The sequence below is a fragment of the Camarhynchus parvulus genome, chromosome 4, assembly GCF_901933205.1.
Source record: "Camarhynchus parvulus chromosome 4, STF_HiC, whole genome shotgun sequence".
NCBI classification, from domain to species: domain Eukaryota; kingdom Metazoa; phylum Chordata; class Aves; order Passeriformes; family Thraupidae; genus Camarhynchus; species Camarhynchus parvulus.
The window spans coordinates 1,109,055-1,133,096 of NC_044574.1; the positions used below are offsets into that span (position 1 = coordinate 1,109,055).

The following is a 24,042-nucleotide window of genomic DNA, read 5'->3' on the forward strand; positions in this document are numbered from 1 at the left end:
ATCACTGTCCAGCTCTGGGATCACTGTCTGAGCTGGGATCACAGCTCTGGGATCACTGTCCAGCTCTGGGATCACTGTCTGGAGCTGGGATCACAGCTCTGGAGATCACTGTCCAGCTCTGGGATCACTGTCTAGAGCTGGGATCACAGCTCTGGGATCACTGTCCAGCTCTGGGATCACTGTCCAGCTCTGGGATCACTGTCCAGCTCTGGGATCACTGTCTAGAGCTGGGATCACAGCTCTGGGATCACTGTCCAGCTCTGGACACTGATCTGTCTCACAGCTCTGATACTGTCGCTCTGGACACACTACACAGCTCTGGAGATCACTGTCCAGCTCTGGACACTTCCGCTCTGGTCACTGTCCAGCTCTGGGATCACTCCAGCTCTGGAACTTCACTGGGATCACTTCCACTCTGGATCACTGTCACTCTAGAGATCACTGCCTCTGGAATCACTTCCACTCTGGGATCACTCACTCTGGAGATCACTCCACTCTGGGATCATGCCAGCTCTGGAGATCACTGTCCAGCTCTGGAGATCACTGTCCAGCTCTGGGATCACAGCTCTGGGATCACTGTCCAGCTCTGGGATCACTGTCTGGAGCTGGGATCACAGCTCTGGAGATCACTGTCCAGCTCTGGGATCACTGTAGCTGGGATCACAGCTCTGGGATCACTGTCCAGCTCTGGGATCACTGTCAGCTCTGGGATCACTGTCTGGAGCTGGGATCACAGCTCTGGGATCACTGTCCAGCTCTGGAGATCACAGCTCTGGAGATCACTGCCCAGCTCCCCACAGAGCCACAGGGCGTTCTCAGGTCCATGTCCCGTTGGGATGGAGCTCCACAGCTTCTCTGGGCAGCCTGTCCCCGTGGTGGATCATCCTCCAGGGAAAAGGGCTTTTCCTGGGAATTCCCGTGGGAATTCCTGTATTTCAGCTTGTCCTGAGCAGGGTCTGTGGCTCTGCCTTCTCAGCTTCCCCCTTTGGTGCCTGTCCGTGGCGAGAAGGTCCCTCAGAGTGGTGGAGGTGTCCAAGGCGGGGCTGGCCGTGGCCCTGGGGGCCGTGCTGGAATTCGGTCCAGTTGAACTCGATGACCTCAGGGCCCTTTTCCACCCTAACTACTCCCGTGTTCCTGGAACTCCCAGAACCCATCCAGCTCCTGCTGCAGCTCGGCCACCACCTCGGCCCTGCTGGTGAAGATGCTCTCCAGCCAGTCCAGGATGCGCTGGTACCGCGAGATGCCCCCGAGCTGCCTGAGCCCGGCCTCGGTCAGCCGGGCCACCCTGACCCTGCGCTGGGCCGGCTCCGTGCCGTCCGCAGGCCGGCCCTGCGTGCCCGTGGTGGCCGTGCCCGGGCTGTCCTGGCCGCTGGGGACGCGGGCGGTGCCCGGGGCCCGGGGCCCTGCTCCTCCTGCTGGGCACGGCCAGGGGTGGTGCCAGCGCCGGGGGCAGCGGCCGGCGGCCGGGGTCACGCGCGGGACGGGCGGGCGCTGTCACCTCCTGGGCCACGGCCACCTGCAGGGGACACGGGGACAGTGAGGCTGGCCCTGGCTGCTGGGGGAGGTGTTTGGTGCCATCTCCAGGGGTGTCCCAAGGGCTCCGTGCTGGCTCCCAGTGTCCCATGGGATCTCTGGGGTGGGTGGCCCTGGCAGCTTCATCCCATGTAGGGACGGGTCCTGGCTGCCCTGTGTCCCAGTGTCCCTGGGTGTCACCTTCAGCTGCCAGCCCAGCTGTCCCACCTGTGCTGTGTCCCCTGTGTCGCACCTCTGTCTGTCTCTGTCCTGTGGTTTGTCCCCTGTGTCCCACCTGTGGTTGTTTCCCTGTGTCCTACACCTGTACCTGTGTCTCACCTTTACCTGCCAGTGTCCCACCTGCCATTCTCTGCGTCCCTCCTGTGATTTGTTCCCTGTGTCCCACCTGCAGTTCCCTATGTCCCACTTAAAGTTTGGTTCCCTGTGTCCCACCTGCACCTGTGTCTCACCTTTACGTGCCAATGTCCCACCTGCTGTTCCCTGTGTCCCACCTGTGTCCCACCTGCCATTCTCTGTGTCCCATCTCTGGTTGATCCCTGTGTCCCACCTGTGGCTCCCAGTGTCCCACTTATGTTTTGTTCCCTGTGTCCCACCTGTACCTGTGTCTCACCTTTACCTGCCAGTGTGCCACCTGCCATTCCCTGTGTCCCACCTGCCATTCCCTGTGTCCCATCTCTGGCTGTTCCCTGTGTCCCACCTGTGGTTGTTTCCTTGTGTCCCAGCTCTGGCTGCCTGTATCCCACTCATTATTCCCCATGTCCCACCTGCAGTTCCCTGTATCCCACCTTTGTTCCCTGTGTCCCACCTGTGGCTCTCTATGTCCCACCTGAAATCCCTATGTCCCCACCTGATATTCCCTGTGTCCCATCTCTTGTTTTTTCCTGTGTCTCATTCCCTGTGTCCCACCTGTAATTCCCTGTGTCCCACTGGTGGTTGCAGTCCCATGTCCCACCCTGTGATTCCACATGTCCCACCCCTTATTCCCTGTTTCCCAGCCATGATTCCCCCATGTCCCACCTGTTATTCCCTGTGTCCTATCTGTGGTTTCATCCCCATGTCCCACCTGTTATTCCCCATGTCCCACCCGTGAGTCCCTGTGTCCCATCCACAGGCAGGAGGAGCCATGGGAAGCAGTTCTTGGCCCATCCCATTATCCCATCCCATTATCCCATCCCATTATCCCATCCCATCCCATCCCATCCATTATCCCATCCCATCACATGGATCCCATCACATCCCATCCCATTATCCCATCCCATCCCATCCCATCCCATCCCATCCCATCCCATCCCATGGATCCCATCACATGGATCCCATCCCATCCCATCCATTATCCCATCCCATCCCATGGATCCCATCCCATGGATCCCATCACATGGATCCCATCCCATCCCATCCCATCCCATCCCATCCCATCCCATCCCATCCCATCCCATCCCATCCCATCCCATCCCATTATCCCATCCCATCCCATCCCTCCCTGTGTCCCCTCCTGTCCCCTCCCTCACCTGGCCCCTTCTCTGGGGGCTCGCCTGCCCCTTCCTGGGCTGGGATTTGGGATTTGCCTTCTCCGCCATCTCCGTGATCCTGAGCCTCAGAGGGGTTGGGGGATCCTCTGGGGGGTCCCAGGAAGTGCAGCCTCCCCAGGGAGGGGTGTTCCTGGCAGTGTCCCCAGGTCACAAAGGGCTCTGGGCACGGCACAGCCCCGTGTCACAAAGGGCCCTGGGACACCCTGACAACCAGGGGACTGTCTGGGTCCAGATGGAACTGGTTGGATTTGGATGGAAATGGTTGGAATTGGTTGGAACTAATTGGAATTGATTGGAACTGGTTGGAATTTGTTGGAAATGTTTGGAACTCACTCAGGGGCATCCACAGCTGCTGTACCAGGGCCTGCCCCTGCTCTGAGCCAGGAATTCCTTGCCAAGATGCCAGCCCAATCTCCCCTTTCCCAGTGGGAGCCATTCCCTGGCTCCTGTCCCTGCAGGCCTTGTCCCCAGTCCCTCTCCAGCTCTCCTGCAGCCCCTGCAGGCCCTGCCAGGGACTCTGAGCTCTGCCTGGAGCCTTCCCTTCTCCAGGGGAGCATTCCCAGCTCTGCCAGCCTGGCTCCAGAGCAGAGGGGCTCCAGCCCTGCAGCAGCTCCGGGGCCTCCTCTGGGCTCTCTGCAGCAGCTCCACGTGCTCCTGCTGTTGGCCCCAGGGCTGGGGCAGCTCTGCAGGTGGGCTCTCACCTGAGCCAGGGGCACAGCGACACAATTCCCACCTTGCCTTTGGCATCAGCCCAGGGCTGAGCAGGGGGGTCTGGGCTGGGCCATTCCAGCCTCATCCCAACATCCCAAACCCTCTCCCAGGGCTGCTCTCCATCCCTTCTTTCTCCTCCCCGCCTGGATTTGTGCTGGGATTGCCCTGACCCTGGTGCCAGACCTTCCACTTGTTTTTTTGTCCTTCCTGAGGTTCCCACTGTCCCACCTCTCTGGGTCTGTCTGGATGTCCCATCCCTTCCAGAGTCCTCTCATCCCATGGCCATTCCCCTCCCAACATGCAGGATGTGCTTTCCGCTCCTCAGAGTGTGACAGAATCCCTTTAGCTGGAATTTTCTGTTTAGCTCAGTTTTTAGGGATTATTGCCTCAAAAAGGGGCACAATCCAAGCTGGAGAAGGGCTGCTGGGACATGACTTCTGTCCCAGTGCAGAGGGTGCAGCTCAAGCTGGGTGTGCTCAGAACAGGAGGTTTATTTACGAGTTTGTCCTGTTTTTGTTTCTCCCCGCTCCGTGAGCGTTCCCCCCACCGTTCTGCCAGGGGAGAACACAATAATAAAGATGCAAATGTGATTTTTCCAACCCAAACATTTCACGGCAAAGCTGTGGGAGGAGTGAGCTGAGGCTCCTGGCTGGGACAGGGATCCAGGGAGAGGGGAAAACAAAAAAAGAGCTTTGACCTCACATCATCCCCTGGAAACTTCCCCATTTTTGGATCTTTTCGGTTCTCAGGGAGCCTAAACCCCACAGCACTGTGGAAAAAGGGAGGAGTTTGCTGCAGGTTGTGTTCTCTCCCCTACATTTTTCTTCCTCCTCCCTCTGGACCTGCCCTTCATCCTCCTCAAGGACTCATCCTGCTTTTCCCCTAATTGGAAAGGGGACAATTTTTGAGGGGCAATTTTATTTTGCCCCTTATAGATGGGAGCCCTGACCAGAGCTGATAACTCTGGGGGTTGGATCCTCCCTTCCCAGAGCCCTCACACGGAGCTTTCCCCACCAGCAGGGTCCTCCAGGGCTTTTCCTCAGGGTGGCCTCACGTGGAAGACCCTGTGGGGCTCGTCCTGAATCTGTTTGTTTCCCTGGCAGCTCGTTCCTGATAAAGTTTTAATGGATTTTTAAATTTATCATGAAACAGGCGCGGGGCCGGCATCCGGCTCCGCTCGTTTTTACACCGGGAAAGTGTCAGGGTGGGATTTTCCTTGGGGAGGGAGGGAGGGATGGAGGAGAAAGGCACATCCAGGTGTGTTCGGCCTTGCGGGGCACCTGGGATGGCAGGAGACCCAAAACCCAGCCTGAAAACGTTGGATAAGGAGGAAATCTCTGTCGACATCGTCGCTTTGTGACTTCTCCAAAGCCTGGCTCGGGCAGGGGAGGGAGAGGCCGGAGCGGGAACGGCTCCACGGAGTTTTCCAGATGAAAAACACAGGCTACTTGTTCAGCCCTGGAGTTTAGGTCAGCTGGAGTTATGGGAAACAGATGATGGCCGGTGGCGGGCCGGGCTCTGACAGATCCCCCATTGTTGAGCCGGGATCCTCCGGAGCGGTGCCGGGAGCGGGGCCCGGCCAGGCCCAGGCTGCAGGAGGGGCTGGAGCTCCACAGCCAAGGGTTTGGGTTCCCCAGGAGGGACTGCGCTGAGGGAAAGGCTGCGTGGGGAGGTTCCTGCCCCAGGGATTCAGTCTGGGCTCCTGGGAATGCCTGGGGGGATGTTCCCTGGGAGCAGCTTGGATCTTGTGTGGTGAAGGTGGTTCTGAGGGGTGCTGGAGTCATGGGATGGGCTGGGTGGCCTTAAATGCCATCCCCATCTCCATCCATGGGCAGGGACACCTCCCACTGCCCCAGGTGGATCCAGCCTGGCCTTGGGCACTGCCAGGGATCCAGGGGCAGCCCCAGCAAATCTGGGAATTCCAGCCCAGCCAGGAATTCCTTGCCAAGATGCCAGCCCAATCTCCCCTTTCCCAGTGGGAGCCATTCCCTGGCTCCTGTCCCTGCAGGCCTTGTCCCCAGTCCCTCTCCAGCTCTCCTGCAGCCCCTTCAGGTTCAGGAGGCTGCTATCAGCCTTTTTAGGATCTTTCTTCTAAAATCAGTAGCCATTTTCTTGGGAATCTCTTGACCTCTGGAATGCAGGGGCCCAATCCTGGATAACCCCAAGCAGGCTAAGCCAGGGGCTGAGCTTTTCTGTCATTGCAGCATCTGAAAGGTTCAACCTTCCCTGGGCAGCCAAGGAGCTGCTTTCCCTTTCCTCAAGAGGATTTTAGATCCAGCCCATTCCCATGGGGAAATCTGGGAGCGGGGAGAGCTTCTCAGTGCGGGACAGGTGGATCTGAGGATGCTCAGGTTGCTGGGAAGTTTTCAGCAGGAATGAAGGGGATGTGGAAAAGCCTCTTTGTGGCAGGAGAAGGCTCTGGAACATTCCTTGGAGCAGTGGCAGGAGAAGGCTCTGGAACATTCCTTGGGGCAGTAACAGGAGAAGGCTCTGGAACATTCCTTGGGCAGTGACAGAAGGCTCTGGAACATTCCTTGGGGCAGTAACAGGAGAAGGCTCTGGAACATTCCCTGGGGCAGTGGCAGGAGAAGGCTCTGGAACATTCCTTGGAGCAGTGGCAGGAGAAGGCTCTGGAACCTTGGATCAGTAACAGGAGAAAGGATCTGGAACATTCCTTGGAGCAGTGGCAGGAGAAGGCTCTGGAACATTCCTTGGATCAGTAACAGGAGAAAGGATCTGGAACATTCCTTGGAGCAGTGGCAGGAGAAGGCTCTGGAACATTCCTTGGGGCAGTAAGAGGAGAAGGCTCTGGAACATTCCCTGGAGCAGTGGCAGGAGAAGGCTCTGGAACATTCCTTGGGGCAGTAAGAGGAGAAGGCTCTGGAACATTCCTTGGAGTAGTGGCAGGAGAAGGCTCTGGAACATTCCCTGGGGCAGTGGCAGGAGAAGGCTCTGGAACATTCCCTGGAGCAGTGGCAGGAGAAGGCTCTGGAACATTCCCTGGGGCAGTGGCAGGAGAAGGCTCTGGAACATTCCCTGGAGCAGTGGCAGGAGAAGGGCTCCAGAACATTCCCTGGGGCAGTAAGAGGAGAAGGCTCTGGAACATTCCTTGGGGGGGTGGCAGGAGAAGGCTCTGGAACATTCCCTGGAGCAGTAACAGGAGAAGGCTCTGGAACATTCCTAGGAGCAGTGGCAGGAGCTGTTCCATTCGGGAAGGGCCAGATCCATGCCTGGTCCAGCTCATCTCCATAAACTCTGGACACATCCACCGTTGCTTGATGGGTTTGGTCAGCTGAAAACAAAATCCACGCCACGGAAAATCGGGAAAAGGAGCGAATCTTTGGCCGGTCCCCGGTGTCCCTGCCCTGCCAGGGACCCTCCGCTGGCTGCTGCCCCTCGCAGATAACCTGAGGGCTCTGGATCTTGGGAGAAGCTTTGTTCCCACGCTTTTCCTGCCCTCCAGAGCAGCAGTGGCTGGGAAAGCCGGAGCCGTCACCCTGGAGAGGTTTAATGTCCCTCTGGCCTGGCCGAGCCCTTCCCAAGCCATTCCTCCCTCCAGCTGTTCAAAAGGGAAACCTGGAACATCCCAAAAGGCCCCCAAGGGAAATCCTGGGGAGGATTGGAGCTGTTCTGTTCCTGCTGGGTGAACAAACCTCTTGGGATTCCGGAGAATTGGGGTGGTAGATCCAAACTCGATGTTTTAAAGGCTGGCCACGCGTTGGGTGTTGATTCAAGCAAAGCTGGCTTTGCCTGGGATTAGGGGATGGGAAATGCATCTTGGATTGGGGCAGCACGCCTGGCTTGGGGTGTTCACAGGGGTCTGAGGATGAGGGAAGAGACGAGGATCTGACTCCATGTTTCAGAAGGCTTGATTTGTTATATTATGATATATATTCTATTAAAACTATACTAAAAGAGTAGAAGAAAGGATTTCATCAGAAGGCCAGCTAAGCTAAGAATAGAATAGGAAAGAATGATAACAAAGGCTTCTGTCTCAGACTCTCTGTCTGAGCCAGCTGGGCTGTGATTGGCCATTAATTAGAAACAACCAACATGGGCCAATCACAGATGCACCTGTTGCATTCCACAGCAGCAGATAATCAATGTTTACATTTTGTTCCTGAGGCCTCTCAGCTTCTGAGGAGGAAAAATCCTAAGGAAAGGATTTTTCATAAAAGATGTCTGAGACGGGGTAATTTGAGGAAAAGCTCCTCTGGCTGAGCGGCAGAACAAAAGAAACGATCCAGACTGAACCCCTGCCCTCGTTAAATGAACTGAGCAGCAGCAAGGACACGGAATTTCCCTCCTGATATTCCAGGGAAAGCACATCCCTGTTCACACTGGAACCTCTGAGATGGCATTGGAGTGGAATTCGCACCTTGGATTACTCGGAAGGTTTGCTGTGGCCACTTGTATGTCATGCTAGAACTTCCCTCAGCCTGAAGGTCCTGAAAATTCCCTGAGTTTGGAGGTTTGTGCTTCCACACAGACACTTCCCTTGCAGCTGGATTGGGACAGAGCAGATCAGAAAATAGGGAATGGTGTCAGGCTGTGCTCCCAGGGAGCAGGGACAGCGTGGGGGGAACAGCCTCAGGCTGGGATATTGGGAAGGATTTCCTCATGGAAAGGGTGTTCAGGCCTTGAAACTGCCCAGGGCAGGGGTGGAGTTCCCATTCCTGGAGGTATTTAGAATCCATGTGGATGTGGCACTTGGGACAGGGGTCAGAGGTGGCCTTGGCAGGGCTGGGGATGGTTGGACTCGATGATCTCAGAAGGTTTTTTCCAACCTCAGTGATTCCATGATCCCAGAAGAGGCTGGGGTTTGATGCTGGTGGGCTCCGGCCAGCAGTCTCCTGCTCCAGGGTGTTCCTTGTGCCCTAAGGATGAGGAACATTCCCATCTGCTCCACCAGCAGAGCTCTGCTGTGTCCAGGAGTTGTGCATTTCCTTGGAGAGCTTCTCTCCTTGTTCCTTCCCAGAAAATGCTCTGCCCTGGGATCCTGGAGGTCCTGGATCTGCTGAGTCTCCTCCCAGTTCTGCTTTCAAAGGTGGAAAACTCCTTCTCCTGGAAGCTCATCCTGCCCCTGTTCTCCCTGAGCTGTTGACAAAGTTCTTGTGGACGCCAGAAGTTTATAGAGCACAGGAACCTTTGGATAAACCCATGGAACAAAATCCATCCAAGGCTATTCCAACCTGTCCTGTGGCTCAGGACCGGCTGAGAACAATGCTGGAAAAGCCGGAATTCCCTGCCCAGGCCATTGTTGTGTTATTTTTCAGCAGCACCTGGGCTGGTGCTGGCTCTGCTGGGTGTTCCTGCTGGGACAATTGGGAATTTATGGATTTGCGCTGTGGGCAGGGCAGGGGTGGCTCCTGACGGCTCCTGGGCACCCTCTGCTCTGCCTCAGAGGCCTCCTGGCTTTGACTGGTGGAGAAATTCCATTTTCTGCTCCTGATTTTCAGTGAAATGAGGTTCAAACAGTCGTTTGCAGAGCAGGGGTTGCTGCTTGTTGCGTCCTGGGAATGTTTGGTTTTCCCTGTTTTGTCCAGATGGGTGAATGGGAATGAGCTGGAAGCCCTGGTGCCATTTGGGAAAAGGTTTCTATCCCAAAGTGAGGAATTTATTCCCGGTTCCATGCCTTTTTCCCTGCAGTACCAAGGAATAGAAATCCCTATTTATTTATTTTTAGTATTTATTTTCAAGAGTGGAGCAACTCTTGATTCCATCCTTGGAGGTCAGTGGGAGGCTTTGGAGCCCTGCTCGGACCCTGGGGTCACAACTGGCTCCAGGGGTGTCTGCTCTGGAATTTGGAGACAGGAGCTCCCTGACCCTTCCACCACCCTCAGCAGGCAGTTCTGGCAATTTTATTTCCTCCAGCATTCTTTTTTCCCCTCAAACCCTCAATTCCTTGGTTTTCCATCATGCTGCCAGTGGCAGTTTTCTGTCAGGGATGGCTTTGTCCTGCAAAAAGAGGAGAAACCCTGAGCACGTCCAAAATCTGGTTTTCAACTCCTGGTCCCCACATTCCAGCTGTTGCTTTCATGGTGATTCCCTGGAAAGAAGGAAAAAATCCTGGTTTTGTCTCTTCCCTAGAGCAGCAGGTCAGAAGGAGCATGGCAAGGGGAACACCAGGATCAGGATCTCTCTGAATTCCTTGGATTTGAAGTGGGGAGAGTGGATTCCTCCCCTCCACATCACATAGGCTGTAGAAATGTCCCATTTCTCAGCAAATTGGGGCTTGCTGCTTTTGGGAAAAGTGGAGCATCTGGAAAAGGGGCTGAAGTGGGAGGAATCCTGGGATGGTTTGGGTTGGAAGGGATCTCAACTCCATCCGAGCCCTTTGCATCCCTGGGATGCCCTTTTGGGATGCAACCTCCTCCTTTTCTGTCCCAACCCCGGCTCAGAGGTTGGGTCAATTAACGCTTAATTAGGAGCTGGGAAGGCTCTGGCAGGACCTGGCTGCTCCGAAATCCCTTTGGGAAGGCATTCCATGGGTTAACGCTGTGCTCCAAAGCTGGATTCCCAAAGCCAGGCTGGTTACTCAGGCTGTTTTCCCTCTTCCACCAACGCTGCTCCCTAATCAGATTTGTCAGGAGCTCTGGGGACAGGGACAGGACGGGACAGGGACAGGATGGGACAGGGACGGGACGGGACAGGGACGGGACGGGACAGGGACAGGGACAGGACAGGACGGGACAGGGACAGGACGGGACGGGACAGGGACAGGACGGGAAGGACCTTCCCGGGTCACTGCAGGGCCACGCTCTGGAGCCACACCAACACAAACACAGGTGGCCCTGGCCAAGGAGCTGAGCCCTGGCACCCCATAATACGTGGGGAACCCATCCCAGGTGTGGGGATGATCCCAAAACTCCAGCATACCCCAAACCCCCTCTGTTTTGCCCCATCCCTGCCCCTCTGTCCCAATTCCCCCGCCCCGCTCCACGGCTGTGCTGCCGGGCTCGAACATTAGAGGGCATCTCCTCCTCACGCTTCCATGCGTTATTTATTTTTGTGGTGTTTTGTTTTACTGCAGTGGGGCCTGTCCTCAAAAAGCCAGGAGAGCCTTTTCCCTGCTGTGCAGAGCAGCCAGATGGGAAGTGCAATATCCCGCTGCTGCCCCTCATTACCGGGCCCTCGGAAAAGCTCCCCCCTTCCCACATGTGACCATATTAAAGTGGCCTTTGCAGCCTTTCCCCCCATATAAAACTGTCTTCACTCCTGCGGTCCGGGAGTTAAAAGGGAACTCCAGCTGCAGGCAGGGGGCTGAAATTAAAGGCTTTGCCCTGGTCTAAATGGAAAATGGATATTGCTTCCCATATCCAGGGCCGGGAACAATGGGGCTGCGGCTCCGGGCAGGGGTAATGGCCTGCTTTGCTGGGAGGAAGGAGCGGAGGGGAAGGGGGAAAAGGGGGAATCTCACCTTTTCCCCTCCTGGTTAACTCTTCCGTGGCTGGTGGGGAGCAGGAGAAGCCGAGCAAGGAGCCTGGGACCAGCAGTGGCTTTTGCAGCAGAGCTGAGGCAAAGCCTCCAGCAGCTTCCCCTGGAGAGGACGGGGTTTGAAGCAATTGCTCCCGGAGAGAATGGGGTTTGAAGGAGAGAACGGGGTATGGAACAACTCCCCTTGGAGAAAACGGGATTTGAAACAATTCCACGTGGGGTTTGAAAAAATTCCCCCCCCAGAGAAAATGGGGTTTGAAACCATTCCCCCTGGGGTTTGAAACCATTCCCCCTGGAGAGAACAGGGTTTGAAACAATTCCCCCCAGAGAAAATGGGGTTTGAAACAATTCCCCCCAGAGAAAATGGGGTTTGAAACAATTCCACCTGGGGTTTGAAACCATTTCCCCTGGAGAAAATGGGATTTGAAAAATTCCCCCTGGGGTTTGAAACCATTCCCCCTGGAGAGAACAGAGTTTGAAACAATTCCCCCCAGAGAAAATGGGGTTTGAAACAATTCCCCCAGAAAAAAATGGGATTTGAAACCATTCCCACTGGGGTTTGAAAAAATTCCCTCTGGAGAGAATGGGATTTGAAACAATTCCCCCCAGAGAAAATGGGGTTTGAAATAATTCCCCCCAGAGAAAATGGGGTTTGGAACAATTTCCCCCAGAAAAAAATGGGATTTGAAACAATTCCCGGGGTTTGAAAAAATTCCCTCTGGAGAGAATGGGATTTGAAACAATTCCCCCCAGAGAAAATGGGGTTTGAAACAATTTCCCCCAGAAAAAATGGGATTTGAAACAATTTCCCCCAGGAAAAAAATGGGGTCTGAAACCATTTCCCATGGAGAGAATGGGGTTTGAAACCATTTCCCCTGGAGAAAATGGGATTTGAAAAATTCCCCCTGGGGTTTGAAACCATTCCCCCTGGAGAGAACAGAGTTTGAAACAATTCCCCCCAGAGAACGGAGTTTGAAACAATTTCCCCCAGAAAAAAATGGGATTTGAAACCATTACCCCTGGAGAGAATGGGGTTTGAAACTATTTCCCCAGAGAAAATGGGGTTTGAAACCATTCCACTGGAGAGAAAGGGGTTTGAAACAATTCCCCCCGAGAGAACAGGGTTTGAAACCATTTCCCTGATGAGTTGATGTCCGTGTGCTCCCTGTTATCCCTGTGTTCCCTGTCCACGTGTTCCCTGTTGTCCCGAGCAGGCCTGGCCAGGAGCTCGGACTCAGTGGGTCTGGAGAGGTCCTTGAATGTGTTGGACCAAAGATTTCAAACTTATTTTTTTTCCCCCCTTTTGCTTTCTCTTTGTAAATTTCTGTTGCTTTCCAAGTTGGCTTTAAATGAACTTAGCCAAGCCAAGGATGGGAGAGAGGGAAGGGAGAGTTGGATCTTCCATGGGCTCCTCCAGGTGGGATTTCTGAGGCCCTGCCTGGTTCTTGGTCATTTCATGGAATCATGGAATGATTTGGCTTAAAAGGGACCTTGAATTCCCATCCAGTGCCACTTCCACTGTCCCAAGCTACTTCAAGCCATGTCCAACCTGGCCTTGGACACTTCTGGGATGGGGAGCCACACTTCTCCCGACCTCTGGAGACTCCTTTCCTCTGGGATCACCTTTGCTTGCGCTGCTTGGCCTCCTTCCTCTTCACCAGGCCCCAAAGAATTTATTTTTGAGTACATAACAGAGGGGAACCAAGCCCTGAAACACCCAAAATGCAAAATGGGGATTTGCTGCCTGAAGAAGGAACGGGTGGCTGCTGCTTTTTCCAGGACACAGGTCGAGGTCAGGGCTGGGCGGAGGAGACCAAATCCTGCCGGGCTGGCAGGAGAGGCCTCTTGCAGCCACTCTCTCTTCCCCCCACGCAATTCCTGCTCCACTTCATCTCCGTGTTTTTCGGTATCGAGGCGGTGTTTACAGTCAACAAACAGGAGCCTCCTTTTTTGATCCCAGCTTTCCCCGCCGAGCACCTGCGAGAGCGTCCATGTGCTCCGTGAGATTTGTTGGGAATATTTACGTCTTCCAAGAGGAGCATCTGCTCGGGAGTCGGACTCTTTGTGCCTCATTAGTGGCTACCAGGCTTCTCTTATCTGCACGCATCTCCGGGGCATGTCAGGATCATTTTCTGAGCTGCTTTTCTTGGCAGCTCCTTCCTCACTGGTGGGAAGCTCCTGGTGTTTGGTGAAGTGCTGGACCCTAAAAAAACCAACCCAAACCTGCTTGTTTCAGCTGGTTTTGGGGTGAAAAAAGGGTGATTTGTAAGGTTTTAAAGGTTCTGTGCTGCTTTTGGTGAGATGTGCCCGATCCAAGCTGCTGCGCTGAGCTGTTGAGCAGTTGGGGTTGGGTTTGGGGTATTTCCATGGAATTCCAGGGTTGTGAGGGGGGAGCAGGGATCCAGGTTGGGCTGAGTGGGTTTTTAGCATGAGTGTGTTGTTTGGCACTTGCAGGCAAATTAAAATGGAGCCCTGAGCTGGGGCTGTCTCGGGCAGGTGAGGGTGACACAGCCCAGGGCTCTGCTCACGGTGTGAGGGGAAGGAAATCCTGATTTCTGTTGGAAGGGAGACTGGAATTGCCTAAACCGTGATTAAACCCCCCAGAAATGGGATTTTGACCCCAAGTCTGGCCTTTCCTCCTCACAGAATATGGGAGGGGGTTGGTGGTCAGGGCCCAGGCTGGGAGATGGGCGCTGTGTGGGATAATCAGAGGCTCCAGAGCAGCCTGGTGACAAGGGATGGGGCCACCATCTCCCAGGATGGGGCCACCTGGGTGGGCAGGGAGCTCAGGAGGGCTCCAATCCAACCTCCTGCCTGGAGCTGGGAGATCAGACCGGGTTTCTCAGGGGTTTGTCCAGCCTGGCCCGGAAGGAAGGGTTCCAAGGATGGAGATTGGGATCCAGCTTTGGGAATTTCTTTCTGCTGCTTGGTGGAATCACGGCGTATTCCGAGTTGGAAGGGACTCACAAGGATCCAGCCCTGGAGGGAATCATCCAGAAATCAAAACCCACACCAGGGTGTTATCAGCACCCTGCTCCAGCCAATCTCAGGGATTTTTATTGTTCTCCTTGTGGAAAAACTTCCTGTCTACCCAAAACTCCCATCTTTATCCACAGAGGAACTCCCAGACCAGCGGCGCCCAGTTTGTGAGGGGTTCAGGGTTTCTCCCTTTCCATGAGGGACGGTTGGAATTTGTCCTTTTGGATGTCACCATGCTGGGCTGTTCCTCCAGCCTGCCCAGACCTCTCCAGGCGCTGGCTCTGCCTTGAGTCTGTCAATTTTCACCGCATTTGGGGACATCTGCAAAGTGGAGAGACCTTGTCCCGGGCTCCTGCAATCTTTGGTGAGGATGTGCAGGGAGCAGGTCCCAGAATTCCCGTTATTCCCGTTATTCCCGTTATTCCCAATCCCACTTGTTATGGACCCCTTGGAAAGCTTTGCTGGTTGTCCCAGGCCAGGTTGGACACTGGGAGCACCTGGGACAGTGGGAGGTGTCCCTGACATGGCAGGGGTGGCACTGGGTGGGATTTAAGGACCTTCCAACCCATGATTTTAGTGGTGTTACGCTGATAAATCCAGGTGGGTGCCGGGTTTAGGATTCTCCAAGCAGGGAATTAAAGCCAGGTTCATCCCTGACTGTTTAAACCACAGCTGCAGGGATGGGACTGAGCTGCTCTGTGGGGTGGGGGGGTACAAAAACCTCCTCCGGTGGATGTAAAATTGGGCAGTTCTGGTAAATTTGGGCTGTGTCCATGGATTGATTTCCCTGGTGGCAATAGATCCGCAGCAAACTGGCACAACCTGGGTTTTCCCAGGAGGAATCTTCTCAGCAGATCTCACAGCACATCGCCTTCCTTGCTGTCTTTGTGATGGGATTTTAATGGAAGAGCTCAGAGGATTCACTGATTTTTAGGGAATGATTAATGATGTTCCAAATGGGAAAGGTTTGGGATGGCTCAGGCAGTAATATCCCACGGGAATGTTGGGTTATGGATACCCTGTGTTATCCAGGTAGGAAATACGTGACGGGCACAAGGTGCATTTCTGCTGCAGGCTGAGGGGAAACTGTGCTCCAAACCATTGTCATCCCAATTCCCAAAGTCCCATTTCCCCGGGCATTGTGATCATTCCTGGAGAATGAAACCGGGAGCTGTGTAATCCCAGCTCGCTTGGCTCTCAGCTCCGCGCTGCTCCCGAATCCCGAAACATTTTTGGGTTTGTTCAGCTGCTGTTTTTGCTTTCTTGTGATTATCCTCTGTTTTCCCTTCTGTGGTGTTCATCCCCGCTGGTAATTATCCCCCTCTCCCTGCCAACTCTGTGAACTCCGGGGCTAATTTGAGCAGGAGAGTTCTGCCCGGTAATTTTACAAATATGAGGCGTTATTGAGGGTTTTTCCTGGACCGGTGATTACAAGGAATGGGACCTTTGGGAGCCAGGAATCCTTTGGATTCCTTGGCTCCCTCGGAGGGGTTGGGAGCTGGGTGAAGCTGGAATTAAAGCTGGATGGAAAAGGAGCAGCTCCTCTGCCCAGCACCGGCGCTGGGTTCCATGGAATCGCTGGGAAAAGCCCTCCAGGATTGAATCCAGCTGTGCCAAGGCCACCACTGACCGTGTCCCCAAGTGCCACATCCACAGGGATGGGGACTCCAGACCTCCCTGGGCACTTGCAGTGCTTGACCACCCTTTCCATGAAGGAATTTTCCCAAATATCCAGGCTAAACTTTCCCAACAGGCCCTTTCCTCTTGTTCTCTCCCTCAAACTGTGAGAGGGGAGCAGCGCTAAAACACAAATCCCACCTGGAGTTTCATCTGGACAGCCCAGAAAACTCAGGATCTCGTGGTTGGCTCTGGAATACTCTTAGTCTGGTTGATGTGTTCGTTTGGTTTTCTGCTTTTTTGGCTTTTTTTTTTTTATCCAGAGGAAAACAGGATTCAGGCATGGAATTCAGAGGAGTAATGGATTATCTGGAGACCTGAGAAGATGAATAGTCCTAAACAGATCAAATGTGGGAAACTGGGTGGTCTGAGCTCGAACTGCCACGAAGAGGAAGAAATATTTTCCATTTTGAGGAGAATGTAATATGGCAGCGGTGGGAATATCTGGGGAGATGAGGGAGGAATGCACTTAGGAGAGAGGGATGGAGCTGGGAGGATGAAAAATGGGAGCTGGGTCACGACAGGCGTTGTGGGGAGGGCGAGGTTTTTGTTGGAGGAACCTCTTGTGAGAGAGTCCCTGATTGCTGGGGCAGCCAGAAACGGCTCAGGAAGGAGAACCCAGGGAGCAGCGCCGCCAGGGGATGGGTTTGGTCACACTGGCAGGTCCCTGGGCCATAAATTTTGGGGAAACTGTTAAAAATGTGAATAGGATTCTCTGATTTTCTTTCTGGGAATGGTTTCAAAGGAGCAGATTTGCTGCTCCTTCCCTTCTGCTGCAGTTCCCTTTGTTGGGCTGGAACGAGGAGGTGGCACCCAGAACCTTCCGAGGCTGAGGAGAATCCAGCCAAGGATGGGAGGCGGGTTCTTGTGCGGCCTTCCTGTGCCATGTCCAGCCCAGCTCTGGTCACTTTTGCTTCTCCTGCCCATGGAAAACATGTTTTTTCCTCTGGAAGAGATTCCAGAGTAATTTTAACTTTCAGAGGTTGTGGTGAAGCTGCTCCAGGTGCTTCACCCTCCTCAGAGCCGTGGCTAAAACCGGCATGGAGACCCGGCCTGGGGTTTGTCCCTGTGGGGAAGGAGCTGAGGAGTGGGGTTGGGAATTTTGGCTCCTGTGCTTCCCTGAGCCCCAGGACCTGGGGAGCTCCCCCATCCTGCAGTGCTCCCGAGGAGCTGGTGGGGAAAAACCCCCATGGGAATGGTGGGGAGCTGCTGGAGAGAGCCCGGAGGAGGCCCCGGAGCTGCTGCAGGGCTGGAGCCCCTCTGCTCTGGAGCCAGGCTGGCAGAGCTGGGAATGTTCCCTGGAGAAGGGAAGGCTCCAGGCAGAGCTCAGAGCCCCTGGCAGGAATCTGCAGGGGCTGCAGGAGAGCTGGAGAGGGACTGGGGACAAGGCCTGCAGGGACAGGAGCCAGGGAATGGCTCCCACTGGGAAAGGGGAGATTGGGCTGGGATCTTGGCAAGGAATTCCTGGCTGGGCTGGGATTCCCAGATTTGCTGGGGCTGCCCCTGGATCCCTGGCAGTGCCCAAGGCCAGGCTGGATCCACCTGGGACAGTGGGAGGTGTCCCTGCCCGTGGATGGGGTGGAATGAGGAGATCCTTCAGGTCCTTTCCCACACAAACCGGTCTGGAATTCTGTGGAATTGGGTTGGACACGGCCATGGTGGGACACTGGAAGTGCAGCTGGGTGTCAGGTGTCTCCTTGTCCTTTCTTTCCCGAAGGAAAGTGTGGGTGAGCAGGGAGGGTCCTGGAGCTGGGGGATGAGGGATCAATCCCAGCTCCGCCTGGATCTGGTGCAGTCTCAGCAAAAACCTCCAAAATTTACTCTTATAATTGGTCTGAGGCCTCCTGCTCTGATGAGCTGCTCTCTGAAATTCCAACCAGTCTTTGAGGCCACCACAAAATATTGAGGAAACGGCAGCTTCTGTGAGTCCCTTGATGAACTAATTACTCATTAATTTCAGGGGATGGTGCGCCATGAACGAGGGGTTTGGTGTTTGAGTGTCCAACCATGGTCCTGCTGCTGCTGCTGGTGGCTCAGCCTCACTGTGCTCCTGCCTTTGATGGTGCCACACATTCATTTATTGAAGAAATGGTTGAAAAAACACCTTCCGTTTTAAATTTGCCCCAAAATTCAATCATTTAAGTAATTTCCTCCGGCTTAGTGAGTGGCTTCACTCCAAGGTGTCAGTGATGGCACCAGGGCTGGGTTGATGAGGATGAAGATGATCGTTGAGGTTTGGAGAGCCAAGGCCCAGCAGAATTTAATAAATCCCTTTGGTTTTGTCCCTCAGTGGTGGGGTGGGAGTGGGACAATCCCTTTTTCCTTGGTTTTCCTGTGGTGGAGAGGACATGGACAACACCAGGATCGTGAGAATCACCAAACTTCAGGCCTTGGAGAGGGGCTCAAAGGGAGAGGCTGCTCCCTGCATGGAATTTATCACTTTTTAGCTTCAGGCACCACCGAATTTTATCTCTTGGTTTGATGAAATTGTAATAATTCTCCTCTTTCTGGGTCTCACCTGTAGATCCCTGATTTCTGCCTTGGGATCCTTCCCTTTCCTGAGGGAAACAGCTTTTGGGAGTGTCGGGAACACCTGACAGGGAAGTGTTGGTTCGCAGTTTCTGCTTCTAAAACCTCTCTTAAAATACCGAATTTCTCATAGATTCGAGTTGGTGCTGAACCTGATTACAGGGGAAAAGCTGGGATTTGTGATCCAGATTTGCCAGCGTGGCTGGATGTGCCCGGGATGGATCAGGAGCTGCTCCTCCTGAGCCCCCCCGAGACTCAGCCAGGACAAAAAGCAGAATTCAAGGACAAAATCCACATTTAGAATCTCCACATCCCTTCTCAGCGCACCTGCACAGCTGCAAGGAGGTTCTGGGGGTGGATTTGAGCGCCTAAAAAGGTTTTGGGGGTGGATTTTAGGACCTTAGAAGGTTTTGGGGGATGAATTTTAAAACCTAAGAAGGTCTTGGAGATGGATTTGAGTACCTAAAAAGATGTTCTGGATGGTTTTTAAGACCTGAGAAGGTTTTTTAGGTGGATATTTTCATCTAAGAAGGTTTTGGGGATGGATTTGAGTACCTAAGAAAGTTTTGGGGATGGATTTTAGGATCTTTGAAGGTTTTGGGGATGGATTTGAGCACCTCAGAAGGTTTTGGGGATGGATTTGAGCACCTAAGATTTTTGGGGATTGATTTTTCTACCTAAGAAAGTTTTGGGGATGGATTTTTGCACTTAAGAAGGTTTTGGGGATCAATTTTAGGTCCTTAAAATGATTTGGGGATGTATTTGAGCACCTAAGAAGATTTTTGGGGATGGATTTTTCTACCTCAGAAGGTTTTGGGGATGGATTTGAGCACCTAGGAAGGTTTTTGGGGATGGATTTTTCTACCTAAGTTTTGGGGATGGATTTGAGCACCTAAGAAGGTTTTAAGGATGGATTTTTTCATGTAAGAGAGTTTTGAGGGTGGATTTTGGGATCTTAGATGATTTTGGGGATAGATTTGAGCACCTAAGAAGATTTTTGGGGATGGATTTTTCTACCTCAGAAGGTTTTGGGGATGGATTTGAGCACCTAAGAAGCGTTTTTTGATAGATTTTAGCACCTATAAAGGTTTTCTGGACGGATTTTGACACCTTTGGGAAGGGTAGAACCAGGTGGGAGAGCTCTGGGCGCATCCCTGGGCTGATTCCTGCCGGAGCTGGAGCTGCACTTGGAGAAGAGAAGGAGCAAGTCAGGCTATGGCTCCTCACAAGCCCTTGGCAGCTGAGGGCATCCCGAGGCAGCCTGGTTGTATAATGCCACAACAGCTGGAGAATCATTAAATTACCATCAGGTTTTGCTTTTAATTAATTTATTTTCTGGAGAGGAGCAGGTTGACAGCTGGTGCCTCGCTCAGGTGATATTTGTTGTTTTGCATGGTGTTTGTTTTGTGAATTCTAAATGAGGCCGAGTTGGGTTTTTTGTTGTTTTTTTTTTTTTTCCCTCTCCCTTGGCTCCCAACAGTTCAAAGCAAGACGTTGTCCCTTCCCTGAGATGTTTGTGATCCAATTTCAGACAGAAAACAGGGAGGGCGTGGAGGAGGGAGGATGGGCAGGGATGAAACATCCAGGGCTGGATGGATGGCCCGGGGGCTCGTCCTTGGCTTCTGGGGAGCTCCAGGATGGGGATGCTGAGGTGCAGCCTGGCTTGGAGCAAAGATCACCCCAGAGGGGCCACTCAGAGCCCAGCCCAGGGGTGATGGCCGTGGAAAGGGGTCAGCTGTGGGGAGGGAAATCCTCTGGACACTCAGAGCAACGGCCAGTGGGGAAAAATGAGCTGCAGGGTTTGTTTCTCCCAATGGTATGGAGTGGTCTTGAGGTGTGCCCCAAACACACTCTGGAATTCTGCACCTAAAAAACCTAAAATTCTGGAATGCTGCACCCCAAACACATTCTGGAATTCTGCTTCCCAAACACATTCTGGAATTCTGTACACAAACACACTCTGGAATTCTGCATCCCAAACCCATTCTGGAATGCTTCACCCCAAACACATTCTGGAATTCTGCTTCCCAAACACACTCTGGAATTCTGCATCCCAAACACATTCTGGAATGCTGTGCCCCAAACACATTCTGGAATTCTGCTTCCCAAACACACTCTGGAATTCTGCATCCCAAACACATTCTGGAATTCTGTACCCCAAACACATTCTGGAATTCTGCAACCCGAACACATTCTGGAATTCGGCATCCCAAACACACTCTGGAATGCTGCACCCCAAACCCATTCTGGAATTCTGCACACAAAACACATTCTGGAATTCTGCAACCCAAAAAACATTCTGGAATTCTGTACCCCAAACACATTCTGGAATTCTGCACCCCAAACCCATTCTGGAATTCTGCGCCCCAAACCCATTCAGGAATTCTGCACAGAAAACACATTCAGGAATTCTGCACACAAACACATTCTGGAATTCTGCACCCCAAACCCATTCAGGAATTCACAGAATCCCAGGAGGGCTCGGTTGGAGGGACCTTTTGAGCCCATCCATGGGTAGGGAATCCTCAGCTACCCCAGGGTGCTCCAGGCCCTGTCCAAGCTGGCCTTTACTGCCCCCTGTTTGTGTCTTTGGTGTCTTTTGGCCCCTCATTCTCTTTGCTGACACCACCCTTGGTTGTTCCATGGAGCAATAAATCCAACATTTGTCCAAACTGTGGTGCAGAAAGCAGCTGGACACGTCCCTGTGGATCCATCCCAGGAACTGGGCATGGAACATTCCTGTACCTGAGCAGTCGGGGTTGGACTCGGTGTGTTCAGATCGACTCTTTGTGCTCTGATACTTGAATGGAATTTTGGGGGGAAAGTTCCACATTTGTGCCGGGGGAACACGAGGCTGGGCATTGAGTGTGCCAGCTGGGGGTGGCAGCAGGGCCAGGGCAGGGCTGGGGCACCTCCAGTGCTGGGGAGAGCCCTGGAGGGGTTGGAGCATGGCTAGGGCAGGAACAGAGCTGGGAAGGGGCTGGAGAATCCCTGAGGGAGCTGGGAAGGGGCTGGAGAATCCCTGAGGAGCTGGGAAGGGGCTGCAGAATCCCTGAGGAGCTGGGAAGGGGCTGCAGGATCCCTGAGGAGCTGGGAAGGGGCTGCAGAATCCCTGAGGGAGCTGGGAAGGGGCTGCAGAATCCCTGAGGGAGCTGGGAAGGGGCTGCAGGATCCCTGAGGAGCTGGGAAGGGGCTCACCTGGAGCAAAGGAGGCTCAGGGGCCCTTGTGGCTCTGCACAGCTCCTGCCAGGAGGGCACAGCCGGGGGGATTTGGGATCTTATCCCGGGGAACAGGGACAGGAGCAGAGGGAACGGCCTCAGGGGAGCTCAGGGTGGATTATTGGGAATATTCCCCATGGAAAGGGGGGTCAGGGATTGGGAATGCCCAGGGAGGTTTGGAGCGCCCATCCCTGAGGGGATTTCCAGCCCTGTGCATGTGGCACTTGGGGACGTGGGGCATGGTGACCCTGGCAATGGTTGCACTCACAGATCTCAGAGGGCTTTTCCAACCTCAGCGATTCCACGGTTTACATTCCAAGTGACCTCTCGCTGCGCATCCTGAGGGCTGCAATGACCCTTTCCTGTTTTCCAGGGAGCCCGGGAGACCTTTGAGAGCTACTACAGGAAGCAGAGGAGAAAACAAGCGCGGCTGGTGCTGCAGCCTCCCTCCAACATGGTCAGTCTGCCCTGGGACCTCATCCCAGGCTCCTGCTGCCCCTGGCTCATCCCCAAAATCCCCCCTTGCCCTCGGCCACCTGCGTTTTAACCTCTGCTCCCTCTCTCTTTTGTTGCAGCACGAAACTTTAGATGGCTACAGGAAGTATTTCAATCAAATTGTAGGGTAGGTGTTCCTTTTATACACGGCCCTGCTAAAAATGGGCGGAGGAGCCCAAAAAAAGCCAGGAGAGGAGGCGATGTTGGTATTTTTGGTGGTCCTCAAAACCAAAACAGGACAAAAAAAAAAAAAAAAAAAAGAGGTGGTTTGTGCTTTTTAAGTGTTGTAAAGTGAATTTTATCCACTTTGCTGTGTCACTGGCGGGGAGCGGGGAGGGACCGGCCAGCTCTTGTAGCTGTCTGTGAATTTCTGGGAATTTCTGGGATTTTCTGGGATTTTTATGAATTTTTGGTGATTTTCTATGAATTTCTAGGAATTTCTATGAATTTCTGGGAATTTCTGGGATTTTCTATGAATTTTTGGGGCATTTCTATGAATTGCTGGGAATTTCTGGGATTTTCTATGAATTTTTGGGGATTTTCTATGAATTTCTAGGAATTTTTATGAAGTTCTGGGAATTTCTGGGATTTTCTATGAATTTTTGGGGATTTTCTATGAATTTCTAGGAATTTTTATGAATTTCTGGGAATTTCTGGGATTTTCTATGAATTTCTAGGAATTTTTGGGGATTTTCTATTAATTTCTAGGAATTCTATTAATTTCTGGGATTTTTAATGAAATTTTGGGGATTTTCTATGAATTTCTAGGAATTTTTAGGAATTTCTGGGATTTTCTATGAATTTCTAGGAATTTTAATGAATTTCTGGGATTTTCTATGAATTTTTGGGGATTTTCTATTAATTTCTAGGAATTCTATTAATTTCTGGGATTTTCTGGGATTTTCTATGAATTTTTGGGGGATTTTCTATGAATTTCTAGGAATTTTTAGGAATTGCTGGGAATTTCTGGGATTTTCTATGAATTTTGGGGGATTTTCTATGAATTTCTAGGAATTTTTAGGAGTTTCTGGGAGTTTCTGGGGATTTCTGGGAATTTGAGGATAAACTATCCCTGTGGATTACGTTCATCTCCTTGCCCCGCTAATGACATGAATGGGCCCTCTGCCTTAATGATTCTGAAATATTTAACAATCATCCTTTAATTATTCTCCTGCTGGAGGAGGTGATTCTCTTTTCCCCAGGGCTGCTTTTTTTTTGTCGCGCTCAAATTTGAACAAAAATCTTCCCAAAGCCGAGCTCCGAGAGGAGAATTCCAAATTTTTATGCCGATCCATAATAATTAGACAGGATTTGATTATTCTTCACCTAATAATGAGAATAATTTCCATACCTAATTACAACCACCACAAATCCCACATGTGCTGCTCCCTGCTCCTGGGCTGGATTTCCTTGGAAAAACCACCTGGAAATTTCCTGTGTCTCCATTTAAAATTGCCCCACTCTCACCCTCATTCCCCGCAAAACACTTTTTATTTTTGGAGCAGCAGAGTTGATAATTGGAGATTGGAGCTAATTGATTATCTGGAAATTTGGGAGCACGTGGAGGGGCTGGGTGGGAAAAAGGATTTTCCCTGCAGTTCCAACATTTTCCCTTGTACTTAAAACATTTTTTCCCTGCAGATAAAGTGTTTTTCCCTACAGTTCCAACATTTGTTCCTTATACTTAAAACATTTTTTCCTGCAGATAAAGCAGTTTTCCGTGTACTTAAAATATTTTCCCCTGCAGATTAAGCATTTTTCCCTGCAGATAAAGCATTTTTCCCTGCAGATAAAGCACTTTTCCCTACAGTTCCAACATTTTTTCCCTGTACTTAAAACATTTTTTCCTGCACTTAGAGCATTTTTCCCTGCAAATAAAGTGATTTTCCCTGCAGATTAAGCATTTTTCCCTGTACTTAAAGCATTTTCCCCC

The 24,042-nt window shown here is 52.6% G+C and overlaps 1 protein-coding gene across 1 annotated transcript in view; it reads left to right on the top strand.

Moving 5' to 3' along the window:
- EXOC6B (exocyst complex component 6B) overlaps nt 1-24,042 on the top strand; it is a 324,643-nt gene that overhangs the window by 172,058 nt on the left and 128,543 nt on the right. The window contains exons 9-10 of the mRNA XM_030947367.1: nt 21,988-22,071; nt 22,190-22,236. Coding sequence (XP_030803227.1) covers nt 21,988-22,071; nt 22,190-22,236 — 131 coding nt within the window. The remainder of the gene's footprint in view (nt 1-21,987; nt 22,072-22,189; nt 22,237-24,042) is intronic.